Here is a 22,808-nt window from a genome sequence, read left to right on the forward strand (position 1 = left end):
AGATATATATCGCGAGATGAGAGATTTTAAATTTTGTCCGATACATATTTTTTCCTCTTTCTCTTCAAAATCTCACCAATTTCTCTTGATGAACAAAAAAACAAAAACAAGCGCACGTCAATTCATTGTGACGCACAATTTTTTTTCTAAGAAAGTGATTTTTCTTATGGGTAAATTATATATTTAGGCATCCATGTATTCTCTAGTTTTTGTTTTGGTCACTTAATTGTATTTTTTTAAAAAGTTATATATGATAGTATGTTTCATTTTTGTTTTAGTCCCTCGTCGTTAGGTTTGTTCATTGACTTAATGAAAATAGTGATGTGATATAATATAACAATAGTTTTAGTCTTACAAAACTTACTCTTTTTTATCTTTTTTACCTATGGTTTCTAGGGTTTTGATTTTAGTTCTTAATAAAAGTTTAAGGTTTCAAGGAATTTTAGGCATGAATATTTAAGGTTTTAATTTGGGATTTTAAATCGATTTCAGGATTTTGATTGGTGGCTACACGATATAGGGGCTTGGGTTCAGTCAGAGGAGGTGTGCATGTTTAGTCGAGTTGTGGCGTACAATGAGGGGTTGTTGGGGTTCAAGTTGTTTGAAGGTACCGTGATTTAAAACCCTGATTGAGATAGCTTCGGCAATGGCATCATATGCCATCGACATTCTAATTTGATTGAGCACCGTATTCTAATGTCTTTCGAATTGCACATTCTTTTGTTTTGTTGCATTGCTAGCATGTTTTGTGTAATGGTAAAATATTATGTAATTTAGAACGTAGAACATAGTTCAGTTGGTTTATGCTATCATTTTTATGAGTTGGTATAGAGAAAGCTTCGAGCTTGAATCCTGACACCTGCAATCTTTCCTTTTTATCGTTTAAAACCGGTAGGTTAGCTCAGTTGGCTCACAAAACACAACCACTGGTAGAGTGATATGAGACCAAGATAACAATCAATTCAACTCGTATAACACAACGATGGGTGGAAGTGAACCTCCGAAGCGACGCTACAGATCTCCTAGTACACCTTTTATCCCATTTGATCAGGATCGATGCCGGCATGAAATTGCCAGAATGATCATCATGCATGAGTACCCTCTTCACATGGTTGAGCATCCTGGTTTCTTAGCTTTTGTTCAAAATCTTCAGCCTCGGTTCGATAAAATGAGTTTCAACACCGTTCAAGGGGATTGTGTGGCAACTTACCTGAGGGAAAAGCAAAGCCTCATGAAGTTTATTGAGGGTGTTCCTGGACGATTTTGTCTTACACTGGACATGTGGAGTTCAAATCAAACGCTTGGTGATGTGTTTATTACCGGACACTTCGTTGATATGGAGTGGAAGCTGCACAGGCGGGTTTTCAATGTCATAATGGAACCGTATCCGGATTCCCATTCTGCTCTAAGTCATGCCGTTACTGCTTGCCTTTCAGACTGGAGTTTGGAAGGCAAGTTATTTTCCCTCACCTTCGATCATCCACTAAGTGAAGCCGGGCGGGAAAATCTTAGACCTTTACTGTGCGTTACGAATGCCCTTATTCTTAATGGTCAGCTGCTAATTGGAAATTGTATAGCTCATACTATAAGCAGCATGGCAAAGGTTGTTCTTGGAGCCGGGCAAGGGATCATCAAGTAAATCCGTGATAGCGTAAAGTACGTGAAGATGTCAGAATCCCACAAGGAAAAATTCGTTCAAGTAAAAACACAGCTTCAGGTGCCCAGTGAAAAGAGCCTGTTTCTTGATGATCAAACTCGGTGGAACACAACATACCAAATGCTTGCAGCTGCTTCTGAATTGAAGGAACTATTCGATTGCCTGGATACTTATGATCCAGATTTTAAGCTAGCCCCATCAATGGAAGACTGGAAGCTGGCTGAGACTTTATGCAGATTCATGAAATCTCTCTTCGATGCAGCCAGCATCCTTACAGCTACAACTCAACCTACTGCAATCACATTCTTTCATGAAGTGTGGAGGATACACACGGACTTGTGTCGTTCTATCACGAGTGAGGATCCCTTTATCAGCAACCTTGCGAAATCAATGCATGAAAAGATATATTTTAATTTATTTTTTTATTTTTTATTAAAAATATATTTTTATTTATCTGAAGTTTTATAAAACTAAATTCATCCTAAAATTTTATAATCTCAAGTCGGTCGCAAATAAAATCTTATGTACGTGCATCAATTAAGCGGTTCTTCTTTCTTCTCTCAAACGAAAGGGCAGTCAGGTCTTTCCATGGTATTCCACACGCTTAAACAGCTATCAACTCCAACTACTTCAACAACATACAGCCATCTCTCTGTCACTTTCAGCTCTGCTGTTTCTTGTGAAGTTCTTTCCTTTTCGATCCTTTTTTAGGGTTTTAGATGTTTTTGCTCTCTGGGTTTGTTTCATTTTATGATTCAGTGAATTGGGTCGTTGCAATTATTTTGACTGATTATGGTTTCTGGGTTTTGAAGGGTTTGAATTTCTCTGTTAGTACTGTTCCAACCATGTTTTTTGTTGTTTTCTTCACACACACACACACACATACACATTGAGAATGGCTGCCTCGGTGTTTAGCCTACTTCTCTTTGTGCAATCATCAAGACTTTTTGCCTCCGGGATCGAAGGGAAATCGACGATATGCGGGGCTGATCGCATAGCATACTCGAATTCGGACAGCCATGAAGTGTTTTGTTTGAACGACAATCTAGTAGATAGGGTTTTGTTCTGTAAGGTCCTGCAGTTGCACTATGAAGATCACTGTGTGTTGGAAGGCTATACCGGCGCTGACTGTGGTTTTGACGTTTCCTTAGGTGACACGCTTCGTTTGAAGTTTCTAATATTTAGCTATGAAATTAATCAAATAGTATGAGTAAATTTCTTAGCTTTTGGCAGCTGATTTATCGACCGGAAGAGGACGGAAGTTATTGCACGAGCCAAAGAAAGATGAGATACCCGACAATAACCTGGAAGGGAGCAATAATCGAAAACTTTCGGTCTCGACTAAAGTAGGGATGGCAGCAGCTGCTGGAGTACTTCTAACCTGTGTTTTCATCTGCCACCGTCTTTACAGGAAAAAGAAAGCAGCTGACCAAACTGTTCTTTCCGAGGAAGTAAATACAAGTGAGCGTTACATTACCTTGGCTGTATAATGTGTTCATCCTGTTTTGGTTTCAAGTTATGAATGCACGGTTCCGTTTTCGCAGTTGATTCAGCTGGCCCTTCCGAAACGAGTGTTCGTTCCCTTCCTGAGAAGGTTCCGGCCAGCCCACTTAGGGTACCACCTAGTCCTTCAAGATTCTCGACGCCTCAGTCTCCTCAACTCAACAGACTTCCGGCCAGCCCACTTAGGGTACCACCTAGTCCTTCAAGATTCTCGATGTCTCAGTCTCCTCAACTCAACAGACTTCCGGCCAGCCCACTTAGGGTACCACCTAGTCCTTCAAGATTCTCGACGTCTCAGTCTCCTCAACTCAACAGACTTCCGGCCAGCCCACTTAGGGTACCACCTAGTCCTTCAAGATTCTCGACGTCTGAGTCTCCTCAACTCAACAGACTTGGGTCAGTGCATCTCAGTATGACACAGGTGACCAGAGCTACCCATAATTTCTCACCTGCACTAAAGATAGGCGAAGGAGGGTTCGGAACTGTTTACAAGGCCCAGCTTGATTCTGGCCAGGTGGTTGCGATTAAACGAGCAAAAAAGGTAAGTAAATCTGCTCATGTTGATCTTTTTCCGGCAACTTTTGCCCCAATGTTAAGAGTATCTTTGAAGCTTGTTTCCTGTTTTGTTGTCTAGGAACATTTTGAGAATCTGCAAACAAAATTCAGCAGTGAAGTTGAACTTCTATCCAAGATCGATCATAGGAACCTTGTGAAGCTACTCGGTTACATCGATCAAGGAAAGGAACGGCTTATCATTACGGAGTATGCACCAAATGGTACTCTAAGAGATCATTTGGATGGTAAATTCCCTTCCCAATGTAACTACCCAAATTTCCGGTAGACAATATTGATGAAGGCTTAAAAATATATATTTTGCTGGTAATCCTGGCAGGTCAGAATGGAAAAATCCTTGATTTCAATCAGCGTCTTGAAATTGCCATTGATGTTGCTCATGGCCTTACGTATCTCCATCTCTATGCAGGTAAACACACTGGTCTACAGTTTTTTTTTCTTCAAGACTATGCCTTCTCATAATGAGTTTTATCATGAACCAGAGAAGCAAATTATTCATCGGGATGTGAAGTCATCCAACATTCTTCTGACAGAAAGCATGAGAGCAAAAGTGGCTGATTTTGGGTTCGCAAGAGTTGGCCCGATGGACTCGGATCGAACTCATATTTCAACCAAAGTGAAAGGAACAGTTGGTTACCTTGATCCTGAGTACATGAGAACCTATCAACTCACAACCAAAAGTGATGTGTACTCTTTTGGGGTTTTACTTGTGGAAATTCTGACCGGCCGCCGTCCCGTGGAGCTTAGGAGACCGGTTGAAGAGCGTGTGACGCCTAGATGGGTAAGCTTTCCCTTTTTTCTCTTGTTTGTGATTGTTTCGGTAGGAGCACATGGAGTAGACATATTAGAGTCTAGCTAGTCCCAAGTTCACTGGTTTTTCTCATGTTTACGAAATAAGATTCTCATGCAAGGTAGTGAAGTTGGGTACTTGGGGTTTAAGTCACCCAAGGCCTAAGATATTCTGTCTTCAAAAACAATAACTCGGTGTTTGCACCTCGGAATTCATGGTTTTGGTGTCCAAACAGGCATTCCAGAAGTATAATGAAGGACAAGTAGTGGAGCTGGTGGATCCAAAGGTGGAAGAAGTTGTAGATGCAGTAATATTAAGGAAGATATTTGCCTTGGCATTTCAATGCGCAGCACCCATTAGAAATGACCGTCCGGAGATGAAATCCGTGGGAGAACAGTTATGGGTGATTAGAGCCGACTACGTTAAAACTTCGAGGCTAGGGTGAAACACAACATAATCCATCCTTTGGATTTAATCACTCTTGTATTATGTTATTGTTACATTTGGAAAAACCTTTAACCTCGATCAGGGAAATAAGTATTATACCGTGCTAGCAGTAATTACTACTTTATTAATGCTTGCATGCAAGAGACTAAATCAAAGAGTCGATAAAATTTTGACATACCTCGAATTCTACAGTAAGGGCAAAATACAGATTGCAGTAGTTCGTTCAATGTGATTCCCCCGCCGGATCTGAGTAGTCTTCGCCAATCACAAATGGAGGGAATCATCCTACAACTTAGTGCAGTTTGATTATAAGAGTACAAGACCATTTACAGTTCTAGTTTCAAGGGTAAGCCCCATACACAACGACCGAACATGATCGCCGCCGCCACCTATAATATTTTCAATAAACGGGGCAATTGAAGCCTCAATCTTTTCCACCTACTCCTTACCAACAATGGATGCAAACCGAATATGTGTTCCGGCATGAAATCGTGCCTTGTTAATATGCCCACCACAGGTGCTCTCTGCAGCCACATCAGCCATTTGAATAATGCAATTAGTAACAAGGGTTAAAATGATATCTAAAATGAAAACAGACGACATACAGAAAGGAAAGAAACTGATGGGGAAAAGAAGGATTGGAAGTTATGGTTGGATTAACTAGCACGGCCAAAGAAGTCCATGAAACTTTGAAATCCGAATGCAGAAACATGAAGAATCAGACAAAGAATGACGAAAAAAGTTTAAGGCAAATGCATATGATTGACAATGTTTCTTACGTTGGAGATCTTGGGTATGACGAGTAGGTGCCGCAGACCAACTTCACGGAAAAGCACGAGGGCCTTAGCTAGTGACATTGTCTCCACAACTGTATATGGTGAAGCGTTGGTAAAAGGGTGTAGATCCAGGAACATCTCCATCTCCTCATCAGTTAATTCAATGTCTTCTATCTTGTCAACGTTACCTAATCCCCTCTTTGCAAAATCATCTGCCGAAAAATGCTTAAAGGCATCACTGACACCTAACCGCATAGGGGTGGACAAGAATGCTTTCTTCTTTAGCAATGCAATAAGATGAGAACGGAGTATAGAACCATATAAAACCGAGGATTCAGAATCTGGAGATGTATCTATAACAGGGAACCCATGATGCCTTGTGGTTTTAAGGATGTGTACTATATTTCCGACCTTCTCGATTCCATGAAACAGCTGAAGTGGGCCAGAGACAACATCGGCAACAGTCAGCTGCCTCATATAAGGTTCAGCATGAGTTTCCAGGTAAGGAAAACCTTTTACTTTCATAATAAGGTCGTAAATGCTGCAGTTAAAAGCATCAGCTACAGTCTTGGAAATAAGGAGAACAATCATTATCAGCGGCAACAATAATAGGTTATTGGTCAATTCCAGAATTATAACACACAAGGAGACAGTCATCCTCATAGATCCACCAAGAAATGAAGCCGCGCCAAGCACTGCATAGAGACTGTGACTAAGATTTGTATGAGAACCAAGTAACATTCCAATGAAGCGCCCATAAGATGCACCAGTTACTATCACAGGTACAAATAGACCTGCCGGAGCAACAATCCCGTAGCTTAAAATACTAAGAATGAAGCAGGTGACGAAAAATATGAGCATAGATGAGAGCTGAAACTCAGAGTCAGTATCCTTGCTCAAAAGATTTCTGATCGCATCATCATTTGTGTTGAAAATGAGACTTGCAAGATCATTGTAGTGACCATGAGGGCATTGAAATCTCTTATAGTTACCGGATCGACCTATCGTGGGACAGGCTTCAGCTGCATCCAAGGGGCATGGTTGGCAAGATGCAAGCCATGGTAATCCAAAAAGCAGAACCGATGTGAAAATTGAGATTGTGCATGCAATAAAAATTTGATAAATAATGCCTTTCCTGAGATGAGAAAAAAGAGGGGTAATAAGCAAGGAGAAAAACCGGGTAAACTATATTATGCCAGACTCTGAAAATGGTAATTGGTGCAAACAACACAAATCTGAAAAATAGAACTTACTCGTAAATGAAATTGTAAACTCGGAGAACCCTGATTAAAAGGAAATTATACAAACTTCCTAATATGCCGCCAATTACTCCAAGAACAAGAACAGGAGGAACATCAGCTAGGTGATATGAAATATTTGCTGAATAGGCGTCGAACATTATCAAACCCCCTTTACCAAATAGCCCACATTTTCCACTAAAACAAACATCAATTAGGGCTCGAAGTATAATTGCAACTACAGCAGTTGTAAAGAAAGATCTCCAAAGAAGGGCACTTCTCCACCTGTAGAACAAAACCAGATAATATCTTAAGATGCCAACTTTTGGCTGTTTAGTCTTGTCAAAAGGACACCATGAACACCCTGTCCATGATGAGTAAAAGGCAGGCTGAACGAAGCTATTGCCTAATACAAATCTGTTTTTCGTTAAACAATAAAAAGAGAGAAAATGAGACGAACGTGAAACCGTAAAAGATATCAACTAAGAGCCCTATGCAGTAAACCCAGTACACTGATGAAAGGATGGTTAATAATATATCAAAATGGTGCTCCAAATGGATGTATCAATTCACGTACCAAGATGCCATTTCTTCAAGAGCAAACAGAACGCCTCCAACTGGGGCACTGAAAGCAGCAGCAATTCCAGCTGCCGATCCACATGTTACAAGATCTCGTCGGTCTCTGTCATTCTTAAAGAAACGAAGCCACTTCCATGTCAAACCATATTTTCTCGATCCACCCTGTCCAAACAATGATGCAATGCCTGAACCTATATGCACCATAGGCCCTGCCTTCCCAACCACCAGAGATGAAGACACTGCAGAAATGCTTCCCACAATCTGCACATTTAACACAATTATCAATCTCTACACTATGGAAGAAATGGAAAAGAAATATGAGTGGCTGTTCCTCCTTAATTCACAAAAAAGTAGGGGGATCATTCCCAATATAAATGTTGAACTCTGAAAGCACAGAAACCTATAATTCGATAACTAGATAGGTATCAACTCGATTTACTAGAATCAACAAACACAAACGTATTATAAAAATTTAGGGAAAAAGAGCTCTTCACTCTGCATCAAGCTCAACATCACAAAGGATCTTCTATACAGTAACAATTCATCGTTTGTAATTAAATTTTAAAAAAGATTAAGCAAATAACTACCTTAACCACTAAAGTTCGTGGTGAAAATATATCCGGAGCATCGACACCGTTCAAGTAAGCCTTCACTTCCGGTATACCTGAACCGGCAGCCGCTGGAGAAATAAAAGCAGTTATGATGGCGGCAAAGAGAGTTAGGACCAGATTTGATACAGAAAACACTGTAAATGCCATCCCGTACCTGCACATATAAATAAAGTAAAGGTTTATTTCAAAATTATTAGTATTTTTTAAAAGCGGGACAATAGTGGAGTATGTAAGAATTTCTAGCTGATAAAGTAGTTCGAATATTTGGCGCAAATTAGTTCGAATATATGAAATTCAACAGTTATTCAAAAAAAAAATTTGAATGAAGTGACCTTCCATCCAACATCATGTTTGAAGTGACGACGAATTTAACGCCGGCGATATTCTCAACGGCGAGATTATTGAAGAAACCAACGAGACTGACGAAACCGCCGATCAAGAAACAGAGGAGCCATTTCATGAAAATATATTGAAATTTCTGGATCTTGCCACGCGTCCTCCAGTCCTGTTTGAAGAAATCATTCTCCGCAATCCTTTAAACAAGAGAGCAACACCGAACCGATTTATATAAAAAAATTCAGCTGAAAAAGAAAAGAAAAATTATGTAAAATAAAAAGAGAGAGAAGTTTACTCGTAGTCAAGGCTTTCTATAGGGCAGACGTTGGCGCCAACGATGGCGACCTGAGAGGTGGAATTAATGGATCGTTGCTGGTGAGAGAGCAAAGAAACGGTGAGTGACTCATAGTCTTGGCTTTGGGTTTGGATTTGGTACGGTGGTGCATTCTCTGACATGGTCTCAAACGGCGCGGGGTTTTGGGGTTGCCGGTGGAGCTTCGGCGGAGACGTGGACCGGTACAGATCGACAGAGGAGTAAGAGGAGTCGAAGATAGAAGATAGAAGATAGAAGATAGAAGAATGAAGAATATCTGTTTATGAATTATTAAAATAAAGAATTGAAACATCTGGGGCCCAGCAGACTGTGGTGGACAAATGGCCAGGCACCTATGCCTGTTAATACAGACTGGAATTCAGCTGCTACTTCTCTATCCTTGTCAGCTTTCACTACAAAACAGATTCAGGTATCTCTAGACCCAGCAAATCACACGGCAGTGGCCGTGAATGGTGGCGGCGCTTCTAGCAACGATTAGACTAACGGTGGCCGGTGGGTTCTTTTAGATAATGCCGTACCATCCTGTACTAAATGATAGTATTATACATTTTTAAAATTATTTTATTTAAAATATTTTATTAAAATAATCAATAATAATATTTATATTTTTATGTTTATATGTTTTAATTTTTTATTCATATTAAAATAAATTTATCAATTATCTTTCAAAGATAATTCTATTAATTTTTTCAGTTAAATATATCTCCTAAAATTATATATATAATCAATATAAGACATAAATTATAGGACAAAGGAAGTGTAAGAAATGTTAGATTGTTGTTCTTTCAATAAGAATATAAACATGGATAGAGCTATTTATATAAAAAAAATTAAGGATTTAATAAATATATAAATTAAATATTAAATAAAAATTAGTTGACCCTTATTCCCATATGTAATGAGATAAGAGGAGGTAAGATAATAGGCTACCCCCAATTGATAGCAGTTTCCATAAGAGACCTCCGAATTATGAAATGCCATTCGTGTGACTCGATCATACGACCCCAAGATTAAAAACCTTGTGCTCTACCAACTAAATTGGATGATCATTTAAATATTAAATATATTATTTAATTAATATTTAAATTAAAAAATATAAATATTATACTAAATATATATATAAGACATCATACTCAAAGATGATAATAAGTTGGGTTAAGTTAATTCTTTTTATTGATTTGAATCTAAGTTGAGAATTATACTCTTAACACTAAATTTGATTTGGGTCTAAAAAAGTTTTGCTGACTCGAAATTCTATCTGAATTTTAAGATAAAAATCTGATTCAATTCGATCTAATTTGAGTATAAAAATATCTTATTTTTATTTAATTATTTCTAATCGAGACCAATTATTTAAAATTTTAATCTCTTTTCATGACCACTTGATAAAAAGGTTGATCTTTATAATTATATGAGTTCTAGTTTAAAAATTTTAATAAAAAAAAGTATTAAGTGAAAGAGAAATAATAGAATAAGGAGACATTTGTTTGATATCATCGATGATAAAGAAAGGGATGTGAAAAGAGATCAACCAGAACACGTCTGTGTGGTTGCTAGTGCCAAAGGGATAGATCAGAAAATGGTAGGGTTTAGATGATTAGGGTAATAATAGGTGGCGAATTTAGAAAATTTTTTAAAGGTAGACATAAATTTTAGGGTGGATACTCTGAATAAAATAGATAAAATAACTTCAGTGACCAAAAATGTCTTATAATATACGATTTTAATCAATTTTTTTGGATTTGTCAAAATGACCAACTAAATCGCAATGCAATCGATAATTCGCAACACGATCTCCGGTATCGCAATTTCTAAATTCACAACGTGAACTTCGACTATCGCATTGCGATTTACATATTCGCATTGCGATAGTCCAAGTTCGCGTTGCGATTTATTCCAAATTCGTTGCGATTGATTTATTCCAAGTTCGCGTTGCGATTTATTCCAAATTCGTTGCGATAGTCCAAAATCGCAACGACGGTATTGTATTTGTTTCTTAAGAATTTTATCTAACAAGATAATATTCGCGCGAACGTGTCGAAGACACATATTACCACGACCACGACCACGAGACGGCGGCGGCGGCGGCGCGCGAGAGTCCCCCTTGTTCTCTATCACTCAACAAGGAAGTGAAAAAGCCAAGCCTTAAATACCATTCCCAATAGTGTTTCTAATACTATGTGGGATTGAGCATTACCAACACTTGTTCCCAATATTATGTGGGATTGAGCCTTAAATAGTGATATTATTTTTGAATGTTTTTCTTAAAATTGCAATAATCGCGATTGATTGTAGATTGACATTTAATTATGACATATTTAATCGTATAATACTAATGCAATTGGTTGCTGATTCAGTTGTTTTAAGGTGCATGATTGTTAATTGTTTCCTGAATAATCACATTGTATTGGAAACAAGTGTTGGTAATGCTCAATCCCACATAGTATTGGAAACACTATTGGGAATGGTATTTAAGGCTTGGCTTTCCCACTTCCTTGTTGAGTGATAGAGAACAAGGGGGACTCTCGCGCGCCGCCGCCGTCCGTCTCAGGTCGTGGCCGTGGTCGTGGTAATACGTGTCTTCGACACGTCCGCACGAATACTATCTTTTTAGAGAAAATTCTTAAGAAACGAATGCAATACAACCAGTCGTTGTGATTTACATATTCGCATTGCGATAATCCAAGTTCGCATTGCGATAGTCGACTATCGCATTGCGATTTATATATTCGCATTGCGATAGCCGACTATCGCATTGCGATTTACATATTCGCATTGCGATAGTCCAAGTTCGTATTGCGATAGTCCAAGTTCGTATTGTGAATCTGGAAACTTATTTGCGATACCGGAGATCGCATTGCGAATTATCGATCGCATTGCGATTTAGTTGGTCATTTTGGCAAATCCAAAAAAAATTGGTTAAAATCGTATATTATAAGGCATTTTTGGTCACTGAGGTTATTTTCATAAACCACTAATATAAGGATATTTAGATTTTAGGGTAGATGCCAAATCCTACATCTGCCATTAGGGATTAGTATAAGTCGGGTTGGGTTTTTGGTCCACTTGACCTGAGAACAAGAAGTCTTCCGCCCGAGAGCCGACCCGACCCGACCAAAACAAGTTTTCACACGACCCGAACCCAACCCGATATATAACTTAAAAACTCAACCCGACCCGAAATAATAAAAAATTATTTTTATTCAATAAAAATAATGACTTAATTAAAAAATAATATATATAGGGATATTATTGTAATTATTCTTAAATATATAAGGTAAAATTATATATTTTTTTCGGATCGAGTATTTTCACCCTAAACTGACCCGACCCGAACATCACATTTAAAAAAAATCGACCGATCTGATTTTTTTTAAAGAATCCGACCCGATCGAATCGGGTCGAGTCTCATGCCCATCCCTATCCGCCACCAATAATAGTGACACTACTTATTAATATGGATTAGGGTTGCTAAGTACTATAGCTCAAAAAGTACTTTATTTTGACTCCATTAAATTTATTTCAGTCACTATTATTATCAAAATACGTAGAATTAAAAGAGTAAAGTACATAAATGATCTCTTAAATATATAATATTGTTTTGTTAATTTTTTTATTATTAAAAATTATAACATGACCTTCTGATTATAGGACGTCGTTTTGTTTAGTCTATTAACTATTAAAAGTTATAAAAATGATCGTTTAACTATTTATATGTTTCAAACTCGTCATTTTTCGTTAAAATTGATGATAGCCTAAGTTGGACGTTAACATATTGATTGGGATATGATAGTTATTTGATATCATATTTTAACATATCACATACATCATGTTAACGCCAAACTCATAATACCGTTATTTTTTTAACATAAAATGACGAGTTTAAAATATTTAAATAGTCGAATGGTCGTTTTATAACTTTTAATAGTCATGTGACTCAACAAAGCAATGCACTATAGTCAAGAGATCGTTTTGTAACTTTTAATAATCGGAAAACTTAACAAAGTAATATCTTATTGTCATGAGACCATTTGTGTACTTTACTCAAATTAAAAATATATTTTTTAATTACTTGATATTGATGATTCATAAAAAAATTATTGGAGTATCACTATTCCATTCACCGTTATAATTTAAGATAAACTACACGTTCAATATTTTAATTATTATTTTTTGTTCTGTTTTAATCATTCAATTATTTTTAAATCATATTTATTGTTACGTTTTGATTTAATTTAAATTACTTGATATTAAAAAAACTAATAGAAATACCGATTTGATATTTTTAAATAAAAATAAAAATAATATAATATTAATTTATATTGACACGTTAACATCACCGCTAATTCATATACTAAAAAGTGTAGTTTATCCTCCAAACTGCTAACGGTATATGGATGGTTATCATAAGCTGTTGGATTCAGCCTCAACAAGCCCAATATGCAACATGTTGCATGCCCAATATATTTATAGTCTTTGAAGTCTCTAAAATAATATAAGTATCTAAATATTATTATTTTTATTTAATATTTTTTTATTAAAATAGGTGCCAAATGTTATGTTTTGTTTTATTTTTAAGTTGGACTTTAAAAATTATTATCCTCTATAAATGATTTCTTTAAATTCTATAATTTTTTATTTAAATAGACAATTATAAATAAATGTAAATTATTTTGAAATGAGATTCTGATTTTAAAGTGAAATATATGAATTTACATGACCAAAATATTTGTAATTATTTTTTTTGAAACTTATTATTTTTATTTTCTCAAAAACATGAAAATGAAGAGAGAGAACTTGAATTTGAGACTAATTTAATTAAAATAATATCTTAACCGTTTTTATTAAATCGCATGAATTTTATTTAAAGAAATAACGTGCGTAATACGTGTTAGTATACATATTTACACGAACACATATTGATCAAATGATAAAGTGATATATATATATATTGTATTCAATCATTTAATAAGTACATGTTTATAAATTATATTTAAACACTTTAAGAAATTTATATATCGTTAAAAATATATAAACTTGTATTATTATTATTATTAGTTTTATGGGTAAGCTACCATTTAGTACTTAAACTATTAATTTTGGTTCATTTTAGTACCTAAACTTTTAATTTTTTCAAAATCATATTTAAAATTTAGTTTTTGTTTCATTTTAGTAAGATACCTTTAAAAACTTTAGTTTTTATTTCATTTTAGTACCAAGTTCAAAATTTAACGTTAAATTTTAAAAAATTGAAAGTTTAGGTATTAATATCAAACATATCCAAAATTGATAATTTAGGTACTAAGCGCATTAAGTTTTTAACGATAGATATTAAAATGAAACAAAAACTAAATTTTAGACATGATTTAAAAAACACTAAAAATTTAGTTACAAAAAACGAACTAAAACTGATAGTTTAGATAATAAATAAATAGTTTTCCTTAGTTTTATTTAGGGTAAAGTACATAAATAATCTGTAAACTTTTAGGGCATTTGCAATCTAATCACTCAACATTTGAAACTTGCAATACAATCATCGAGCTTTTAGTTCGTTTTCAATAAGGTATATGTCATTATCTCTCATTCATTTTTACTGACGTGACACTTAATTCCCATTAACGATATGACGTGACATCTTCTTCTTCTTCTTTCTTCCATTAAAGCAACTTCTTTCACTCTTTTACTTGTTTTCCATCTCTCCTTCCATTAACTCCTTTACCATCTCCATCAACACTTCTTATTTCATGAACCCTAACGCATATCTCAAGTAAAGGGCAAAGAGTAACTACTTTGAGCGTGTTTTTGAAGAAGTGAAAACTTGAGATAAGGGAAGAAACGATTTGGTTTGATTCAGTTTTTGAAGTGAAGTAAAAGAAAATGTGGGCTCTTATTAAAATGGTGGGTTACAGTGTTTTTTAATTTGTTATTTTACTTTTTGTAGAACTTAAACATCAGTGTTAAAAAGCATATAGATTATAAAATCAAGGTTCGTGAAATGAGAAGGGTTAATGAAGATGGTGAAAGAGCATATAGATTATAAAATCAAGGTTCGTGAAATGAGAAGGGTTTTTGAAGATGGTGAAAGAATTCATGGAAGAGAGATAGAAAAAACAAGCAAGTAAAAGAGTTAAATAAGTTGCTTTAATGGAAGAAGAAGAAAAATAAGAAGAAGCTATAACGTTAGAGAATTAACTAGAGTTAAGTGACATGTCAACAAAACTAACGGGAGGTAACGACAGGAATCTTATTGAAAACGAATTAAAAGATTCAAAAGTTGAGTGACTAAAATACAAACACCTTAAAAGTTCATAAACTATTTATATACTTTACCCTTTCATTTAACCAAGGTTGGATCTAACAGGATATTCCATTATAGGTCCAACAATTTCGACAAGCAACCCATAATATAACATTTTGCCCATGTCTGTCACCACTAATTTAAGCAACCCAAACTTTATTTTCACTCTCAAAATTATTTAATCTAATATTTATGAAAACTTTAAGACATGACTATTTGAATCTCAAATATTGAAAATTCCATTTCCTTTTTCATCATCATCTTCTTCCTCGCAGCTTCAACTAAAAACAATCCCATTTAAAACTTGGAAAAAAAAAGAAAATCCGTGTTTCAATGGCGTCTCTGACCCCAATTTCCCAATCCCATTCCTTTCTTAAAAGACCCAACCTTAAAACTCCTCCACCTCCCAATTTCTCTTCCAGTTTTATCATCAAGGATTTCCCATCTTCCAAGACTCCGTCTCTTAAACTTCCCATGAGGGTTTCTAGGAACGTCGTCGTATCGTCCACGACGGTGGAGAAGCCCAGGAAGAGGTACCCCGGAGAGGCTAAAGGTTTCGTGGAGGAGATTAGGTTAGTGGCCATGAAATTGCAAAGGAAGGAGAGAAGGAAGTAAAACAGCCTGAAGAACGTACCGTTAAGGTATGGGAGCCTTGTTGAAATTGTTTGGTGCAAGTTGCAGCAAAATTAATGCACCGAAAAAGTAGCTAGAAATTATTGATTTTTTAATAATGTTAAAATCTCACATTTAGTTATTATATTTTAGAGTATTTTTAAGATTAGTCTTTAAGTTTTAATTATAAATATCCTAGTTCTTTTAACTTCAAAACCATCCCAAAACATTATAGTTTTATTCTAATATTAGAGAATTTAGAGAGTTTCTTTAAAGTTGTTTTCTCATTTTTATCAAGAGAGAATTATCATTTTTTTCCCTTGGTATATCGAGAGAAATTGTAATTCTTATTTTCTCATAGTGAAATTCTTCTACCGTTGCCCATGATTTTTACCCTATATTATTTAGGGGGTTTCTATGTAAATTTATTTTGTGTCACTTTTATCTTCATTTTTATTTTTCTAAATTATCAGTTGTAATTTTACTTTGTTTGATAACCGTATTCCGCAACAATCCTACCGTTGATGGCTACTTTGTTTTCAGCTATACTTTTGGAAATTTGTAATTTATTTTAGAATCAAATCATCTTCGAGAAGATGGGTTTATTAAGGGAGAATAAGATTAGACTGAAGCTTGAAGTTTTTTATATGATGATATTTAGATGTTGTTATAGGATACCGTTGATGGGAACAATTTTTTGTCGTCCGTAGTTGGTGGTTCACCCTTGTAGTTGATTGGATTTTTTTTTGTCTCGTCGATCGTTGTCGGTTCATCCTTTTAGATTCCGGATTAAGCGAAGATCTATAGTAGGTGAGATGATGATCGTTGATCATTGTTTTTAGAAAGATAAAGGCATAAGGGACGGCGAAGGATTCAAATAGCCCTTCACTTGAAAACCGAAGCACTTTACCATTAACACAGATGATTGAATTGTAGCTGTTTAATCCTCGAAATGGATGCCTTTAAAAGTATCAGTGGTTTTTACTTTGTGTTAAACTCGGAGTTTCGTATGCTTTGTAAATTGTATTGCACCAACTAGTTCCTAGCTTTGCTCATATGTATAAGCTTTTATGTGCTTCTTGAGTGTGATGTTTAATGGTTTTACGATACTGCTAGAAAAAGTAAAGTGATAAGCCTGGTCTGGTCTGGTTCAGATGCTGAATTCAGAAACACTGGATTGGAAAGGTCGGAGAAGTTGGCGATGGATTTACAGTGGTTCAAAGAGCAAGGCTATGCCATTCCCGAACCATCTTCTCCCGGTGTTACATATTCCGAGTATCTTAAAGAATTATCCGAGAAGGATCCACAAGCATTCATATGCCATTTCTACAACATTTATTTTGCACACTCGGCTGGTGGCCGGATGATTGGGAAGAAGGTAAACACAATATTAGCTTCAAATGTGCCCATTTGGGTCAGTTCATGCATTTCACCAGCTTTTATCTAGCGGATATCCCATAGCCATAGCCATAATTGTAACATGTTGAATGCATACACTTGTAACATGTTAAACACAATATTAGCTTCAAATGTGTATCGAAAAGTAAATTTCTTGATCCTTATCTACACTTTCTAGAATTAAACTCATGTCGTTTTGCTTCGATCTATCCCTTTCAGTTACCCATTTGAGTTGCTTCATGCATTTCACCAGCTTCTATCTAGTGGATATCCCATAGCCATAGCCATAGCCATAGCCATAGCCATACTTGTAACATGTTGAATGCATACACTTCCCTCGATACCTCTGCTCCTAAAATGTCCTCACTTAGATAGGTATTAACTTGATTTACGAGATCGAGCACTCGAGCTCATTCAACCCCACTCTTTCTACCAGGTAGCTGAGAAGATACTTGACAACAAGGAGTTGGAATTTTACAAATGGGATGGTGACCTTTCCCAATTGTTACAAAACGTGAGGGACAAGCTGAACAAAGTAGCTGGGGTAATATTCATTGTATGATTGCAGAACTCTCTTGAAAACACCATCTCCATTCCGTTTCTTTACGACTAATACTGATTTCATGTTCTTCATCGTCGCTACCGAAGAGCTGGACTAGGGAGGAGAAGAACCATTGCTTGGAAGAAACCGAGAAATCGTTCAAATATTCAGGGGAGATTCTTAGATTGATACTGTCATAGGTATGCCAAGCATAACTGGCATAGTATGTTCGTGTTAATCGAATCTGGAATTGTTATGGGATTTCAAGTCAAATACTCAACACTGTGGACTGAACTTGTAAACATATTTATCAACTTTTACTCCCATTCCTTGATTTTTTTCTTCTTCTAATACTGTTCAGCTACTTGTAAAGTTCCTTTTATATTATATTATATTATATTATATTATATTATATTATATTATATTATATTATATTATATTATATTATATTATATATATTATATTATATATATTATATTATATTATATTATTATATTATATTATATTATATTATATTATATTATATTATATTATATTATATTATATTATATTATATTATATTATATTATATTATATTATATTATATTGATGAATACTGATTTAGGTTCAATATTTCATATGGACGAATGTTAGTTTAGGTATTATGAGGTGAAATTTTGTCATTAGTCACTGTACTATCCATAAATTATAAATTTAGTTTTTATTTTTCAATTGAGTTAATTGTGTCACATGTCCTCAAATTATGATCCTCATTCTATATTGGTCTATAAACTTTTGAACATTTTCATTTCATCCTTAAATTATGACTTCCATTCTAAATTAGTCTTCAAGCTTTTGAATGTTCTAATTTCATTCCTAAAACGTGACTCCAAATTTTTTAATCTTCCAATATCATTTCTAAATTCATTCAAATATGTAATTAGTTTTAGCCATAGTTTAGTTTAATCTTTTTCAAATATATAATAATATATCTTGGCTAACACATTAACCAGGTATGTGATTAGTATATATTGATAGTTTGGAATGAAATTGAAATATTCAAAACATTAAGGACCAGTTTTAAACGAGAGTTATAATTTGAAGATGAAATTGGAACATTCAAAAGTTTACGGATCAATTTAGAAAAGGTCACATATAGCATTATTACAATATTAAAATTATGAATCTTCTTATAGTTAACAAGAGCGCCTGTAGCTCAGTGGATAGAGCGTCTGTTTCCTAAGCAGAAGGTCGTAGGTTCGACCCCTATCTGGCGCGATTTCTTTTATTTTGTTGCTTTGTTCATATTTTTTCTGTCACACTGCATTTGGCGTTTTAGCATCTATATTTTTTTGGCTGACTAATTAATGTGGCTACATCAATGTGGAAAACTTGGTCCCCATCTTCTATTTCTACGAGTTTTAGGCCTCACAAATCACACGTGATTTTTTGATTGCATGAGCCAACTACCTTACTATGTTGGAAGCGTAGGTGGACACTCGAGTAATTTTTAACTCGAAATATTATTGATACGAGACAAAATATGTTACAACGATGTTACCCCAATATTATAATACTACATCACTAGTTGCGTCTAGTTTACAAATACAACCTATATATTCTAAGTTTTGCTAAGCTTCACCCTCTATCTCTAATAGCTTTGTTAAACTATCTCTCATTCTTTGCTTTTCTAAGTTTTTCCTCATATTCCTTCTCTCTTTAATAGCTTTGCTAAGCTATTAATCATTATGACTTTTCTAAGCCTTCATTTTTCTCTCTTTGCATTACATTTAAAGCTTATCTACACACATATTTATAGGTGTAGTAACCGACTTATTTTCAGCTCTGTGGATACTTCTCAATTTCTCTCTGCCTCCTTAATACTTGCTTGCCTTAATTAAATTTCATGCAATCTTGATTTTTTAAAGTCCATTCTTATTTGATAAGAATTGTTTGCTACTAACATTTGGTGTTGCCACGTTTTTTTACTTAATTATTAAGCATGCACTTTGCTTAATAATTAAGCATATTCTTTTAACAATTTTTTTTTTGACTTTTAATATTTAGAAATCAAGTTTGATTTCTAACACTCCCCCTCAAACTTGATTTTCCATTCTAAGCTTTTCTTTAAGTCGGTTGAATATATCTGCTATCAATGGTTTTGTGAAAATATCTGCTAATTGATCTTCAGTTCTGCAGTCAATTAGCTCCACAATTTTGTTTTTCGCATGCTCTCGTATAAAATGATACTTTGTATCGATATGCTTGCTTCGGCTATGGGAGACTAGATTCTTGGCAAGGGAAATTGTAGACTTGTTGTCGACATAAATTGTGATTGGTTCTTCTTGTGCCAAATTTAGCCCGCTCAAAATATTCCTTAACCACATTGCTTGGCAAGTGCACGCTGCTGCGGCTATATATTCTGCTTTGCTTTTTTGACACCTTGTAGAGATTTTTGCAAAATCTCTCATGCTTGTTTTACGGTCTTCGCATCAGAATTTTTTTTCAAAGGTAGATTCTTCTACTCCTTGAAAAATAAAGAACAACGCTCTTTTATCTTTTTTTGAGAATTCCTTTAATACCTTCTTTTCTTCATTGGTCAGGACTGCTTCTGCTACTGCATTTTCAAGCTCGGTGTAACCATTCTCGATGATATCCCAAAAATCTTGGGAGCCTAGTAACATCTTCATTTGAATGTTCCAGTTGTCATAATTTGTCTTTTTCAATCTCGGGATTTGTGGTTGAATCATGTTGGCCATCTTCTCCATCACGTTAAACTCGAACCAAGCTCTGATACCACTTGTTGGAAGCGTAGGTGGGCACTCGAGTAATTTTTAATTCGAACTATTATTGATACGAGGCAAAATACGTTATAACTACGTTACCCCAATATTACAATACTACAACACTAGCTGCGACTAGTTTACAAACACAACATCGCTATTCTAAGTTTTGCTAAGCTTCACCCTCTCTCTCTAATAGCTTTGTTAAGCTATCTCTCATTCTTTGCTTTTCTAAGCTTTTCCTCATATTCCTTCTCTCTTTAATAGTTTTGCTAAGCAATTAATCATTATGGCTTTTCTAAGCCTTCATTTTTCTCTCTTTACATTACATTTAAAGCTTATCTACACACATATTTATAGGTGTAGTAACCGACTTATTTTCAGCTATGTGGATGCTTCTCAATTTCTCTCTGCCGCCTTAATACTTGCTTGCCTTAATTAAATTCCATGCAATCTTGACTTTTCAAAGTCCATTCTTATTTGATAAGAATTGCTTGCTACTAACATTTGGTGTTGCCACGTTTTTTTCCTTAATTAAAGAAATTGTTATGAGATTCGGGGTAAATGTGATGCTGAGTAAAATTCATGGTTGAAGAATACTAGATCTCGAGTGCATGACCAATGTCAATTTCCTTGAAGCTAGTCTTCTTAATTCATCGAACTGAGGATTCTTGGGTGGAACAAAATGAAGTCATGCATGGCTAGGACCTTTTCTTTGGTTAAGCAAAGCAAAGCATTAGTTTGTTTATTTCGATGTTGTTGATTGTCTGGAGATTAGGACCTTTCTAAATATATGATCGAACCTGCATTCTGGTCTGTGAACAAGGCTGCGTTATAGTTGCACGAGTTTTGCACCGGTTTGCAAGCAATCTTTTAACGCCTCCCCTGTTCAGTGTTTGCTTCTTGACTATCGAAATAATTATCTCTTGATTGATCTTGTTCTTTAAAATAATGAATGCACAGCATGGTCTGCTGTTAATATGCTATTGTCTTCCCATCTTTCAAAGTTATATTCCGGAAAATTATTGATTGAAACAGATCTAGCTGGTGGATTAGCTTATACTGATAACCTATTATCAGCTGCACCTGTGGTCTACTTGGGGTTGCTTCTGTTGTTCCTGGTATCAATAACTAGAAATAGTTTACGTCATTGAGAAGAATCGAAATTGCCACCATCAGAAGAGCTTTAATCCTTTGATGAAATACAAAGCAGTTTATAAGATACCATTCTGATGAGATACACTAATCTCTGGCTTGTAGATCTATATCATTTTAGTTTCCATTTCGATATTTTAGCAGAAACCAGCTGACAGTTTGTTCTTGTAGACTACTCGAGTTAGATTTGTCTTCGATGACAAGTCACTGGTTAGTCCATTCTTGTATACTTCCTTCATTGTTGCGGATTTGGCGCTAGAATTCTCCACTTACGCATATGTGAACGGCGACGTTTGTGATTTTAGGAGGTGAAAGTAGGGGACCAGCTTCCGGATTCAGGTGAAAAATGTCTTTGTGGGTGGCAAAAACCGTTGGAAGTAAGACACCTTTCCAATTTCGATCCAAGTTCGAAAATGGTAAGCCACTTACCTATCTATTTTACCACAGGTACTCAACATTTGTGAATTGGGAACTTTGGTGGCCAAGTTTCCCCATTCTGGTGTATTTTAAGGAGACTCAGACAAAGCCTGAAGGACAGGTTCACTTTTTCCCAGTCATTTTTGTAAGTGTATCTTACTCATCTCTCTCGTGTCCGCGTATTTGGTTTTGACAAAACTCGAGAGACGAAAGAATACCTTTCTGTTACTCGAATATTATAAGCTGTAAATACATGTTAATACAATCCTTGATCTGTGATTATTTTTTCTTTGAATATATTCTTACAACTAGAACGGAAAACAACTCTACGACGACGTAATGGTAGAAAGAGCCTATCCTTCGAAAACTAGCGGTCCAAAATAATCGAGAAGATTTGGACTTATATGATGAGAGATTCCGAGATCAAACTTCAAAAGCATAAGGTTTGAGTTAGTCCCAATTCCAACAGGCAAATCTTGTAATGATTTTTACACTAATGTCTTAAACCTTGCTACTGCAGGTTAAAGCTTGCCATGCCTGTCATTTATTTGAAGCATCACGAAGTCTAGAATGCACCTGGTCTTCATCATCAGATCTATCATATACTAGTTCACAATTTGTACTGTATTCAACTATAAAAGAGAATGGTAACTGAAAGTGAGGCTCTCTCAGTACAACTCTATCATAAACATGAGGAAATGTGTACTTGGATAAACTGCATCCACTGTGGGCTGAGAGATGGCAAGCCAAAGAACAGATTTGCAGTTAGGTTGTCATCGAC

General features: G+C 35.4%; 3 protein-coding genes, 1 long non-coding RNA gene, 1 other non-coding gene and 1 pseudogene across 6 annotated transcripts; 5 read left to right on the top strand and 1 right to left on the bottom strand.

Moving 5' to 3' along the window:
- Positions 1 to 945: 945 nt before the first annotated feature.
- LOC120183648 lies at positions 946 to 2,059 on the top strand (annotated as a pseudogene).
- Positions 2,060 to 2,454: 395 nt separating this feature from the next.
- LOC120201523 (calmodulin-binding receptor-like cytoplasmic kinase 3) lies at positions 2,455 to 4,983 on the top strand. Its single transcript, XM_039202122.1, has 7 exons — positions 2,455 to 2,808; positions 2,891 to 3,118; positions 3,202 to 3,701; positions 3,795 to 3,960; positions 4,053 to 4,142; positions 4,216 to 4,514; positions 4,759 to 4,983. The coding sequence occupies exons 1-7, from the start codon at positions 2,553 to 2,555 to the stop codon at positions 4,966 to 4,968; spliced, it is 1,749 nt and encodes a 582-aa protein (XP_039058053.1). The 5' UTR covers positions 2,455 to 2,552; the 3' UTR covers positions 4,969 to 4,983.
- A 133-nt stretch (positions 4,984 to 5,116) lies between these two features.
- Positions 5,117 to 9,073, bottom strand: LOC120201509 (putative chloride channel-like protein CLC-g). 2 transcript variants are annotated; one of them, XM_039202105.1, is made up of 7 exons: positions 8,806 to 9,073; positions 8,507 to 8,707; positions 8,151 to 8,328; positions 7,562 to 7,824; positions 7,000 to 7,269; positions 5,750 to 6,881; positions 5,117 to 5,494 (listed from the first exon to the last, which is right to left on the bottom strand). In XM_039202105.1, the coding sequence occupies exons 1-7, from the start codon at positions 8,964 to 8,966 to the stop codon at positions 5,360 to 5,362; spliced, it is 2,340 nt and encodes a 779-aa protein (XP_039058036.1). In that variant the 5' UTR covers positions 8,967 to 9,073; the 3' UTR covers positions 5,117 to 5,359. The 2 variants fall into 2 exon arrangements, with proteins under 2 accessions (XP_039058036.1, XP_039058042.1); XM_039202111.1 differs by lacking the exon at positions 8,806 to 9,073 and having other exon boundaries at positions 8,151 to 8,227; positions 8,507 to 8,650.
- Positions 9,074 to 15,475: 6,402 nt separating this feature from the next.
- Positions 15,476 to 17,908, top strand: LOC120183748 (heme oxygenase 1, chloroplastic-like). Its single transcript, XM_039188409.1, has 4 exons — positions 15,476 to 15,714; positions 16,850 to 17,132; positions 17,589 to 17,696; positions 17,801 to 17,908. The coding sequence occupies exons 1-4, from the start codon at positions 15,476 to 15,478 to the stop codon at positions 17,891 to 17,893; spliced, it is 723 nt and encodes a 240-aa protein (XP_039044340.1). The 3' UTR covers positions 17,894 to 17,908.
- Positions 17,909 to 18,877: 969 nt separating this feature from the next.
- Positions 18,878 to 18,950, top strand: TRNAR-CCU. Its single transcript has one exon. It is a non-coding gene; the product is annotated as a tRNA-Arg (tRNA).
- A 2,855-nt stretch (positions 18,951 to 21,805) lies between these two features.
- LOC120201546 lies at positions 21,806 to 22,629 on the top strand. The gene is made up of 5 exons (XR_005523658.1): positions 21,806 to 21,820; positions 21,916 to 21,987; positions 22,058 to 22,172; positions 22,340 to 22,470; positions 22,548 to 22,629. It is a non-coding gene; the product is annotated as an uncharacterized LOC120201546 (long non-coding RNA).
- Positions 22,630 to 22,808: the final 179 nt, after the last annotated feature.

Source organism: Hibiscus syriacus, unplaced genomic scaffold (genome assembly GCF_006381635.1).
Source record: "Hibiscus syriacus cultivar Baekdansim isolate YM2019G1 unplaced genomic scaffold, ASM638163v2 tig00000340_pilon, whole genome shotgun sequence".
Classification (NCBI taxonomy): domain Eukaryota; kingdom Viridiplantae; phylum Streptophyta; class Magnoliopsida; order Malvales; family Malvaceae; genus Hibiscus; species Hibiscus syriacus.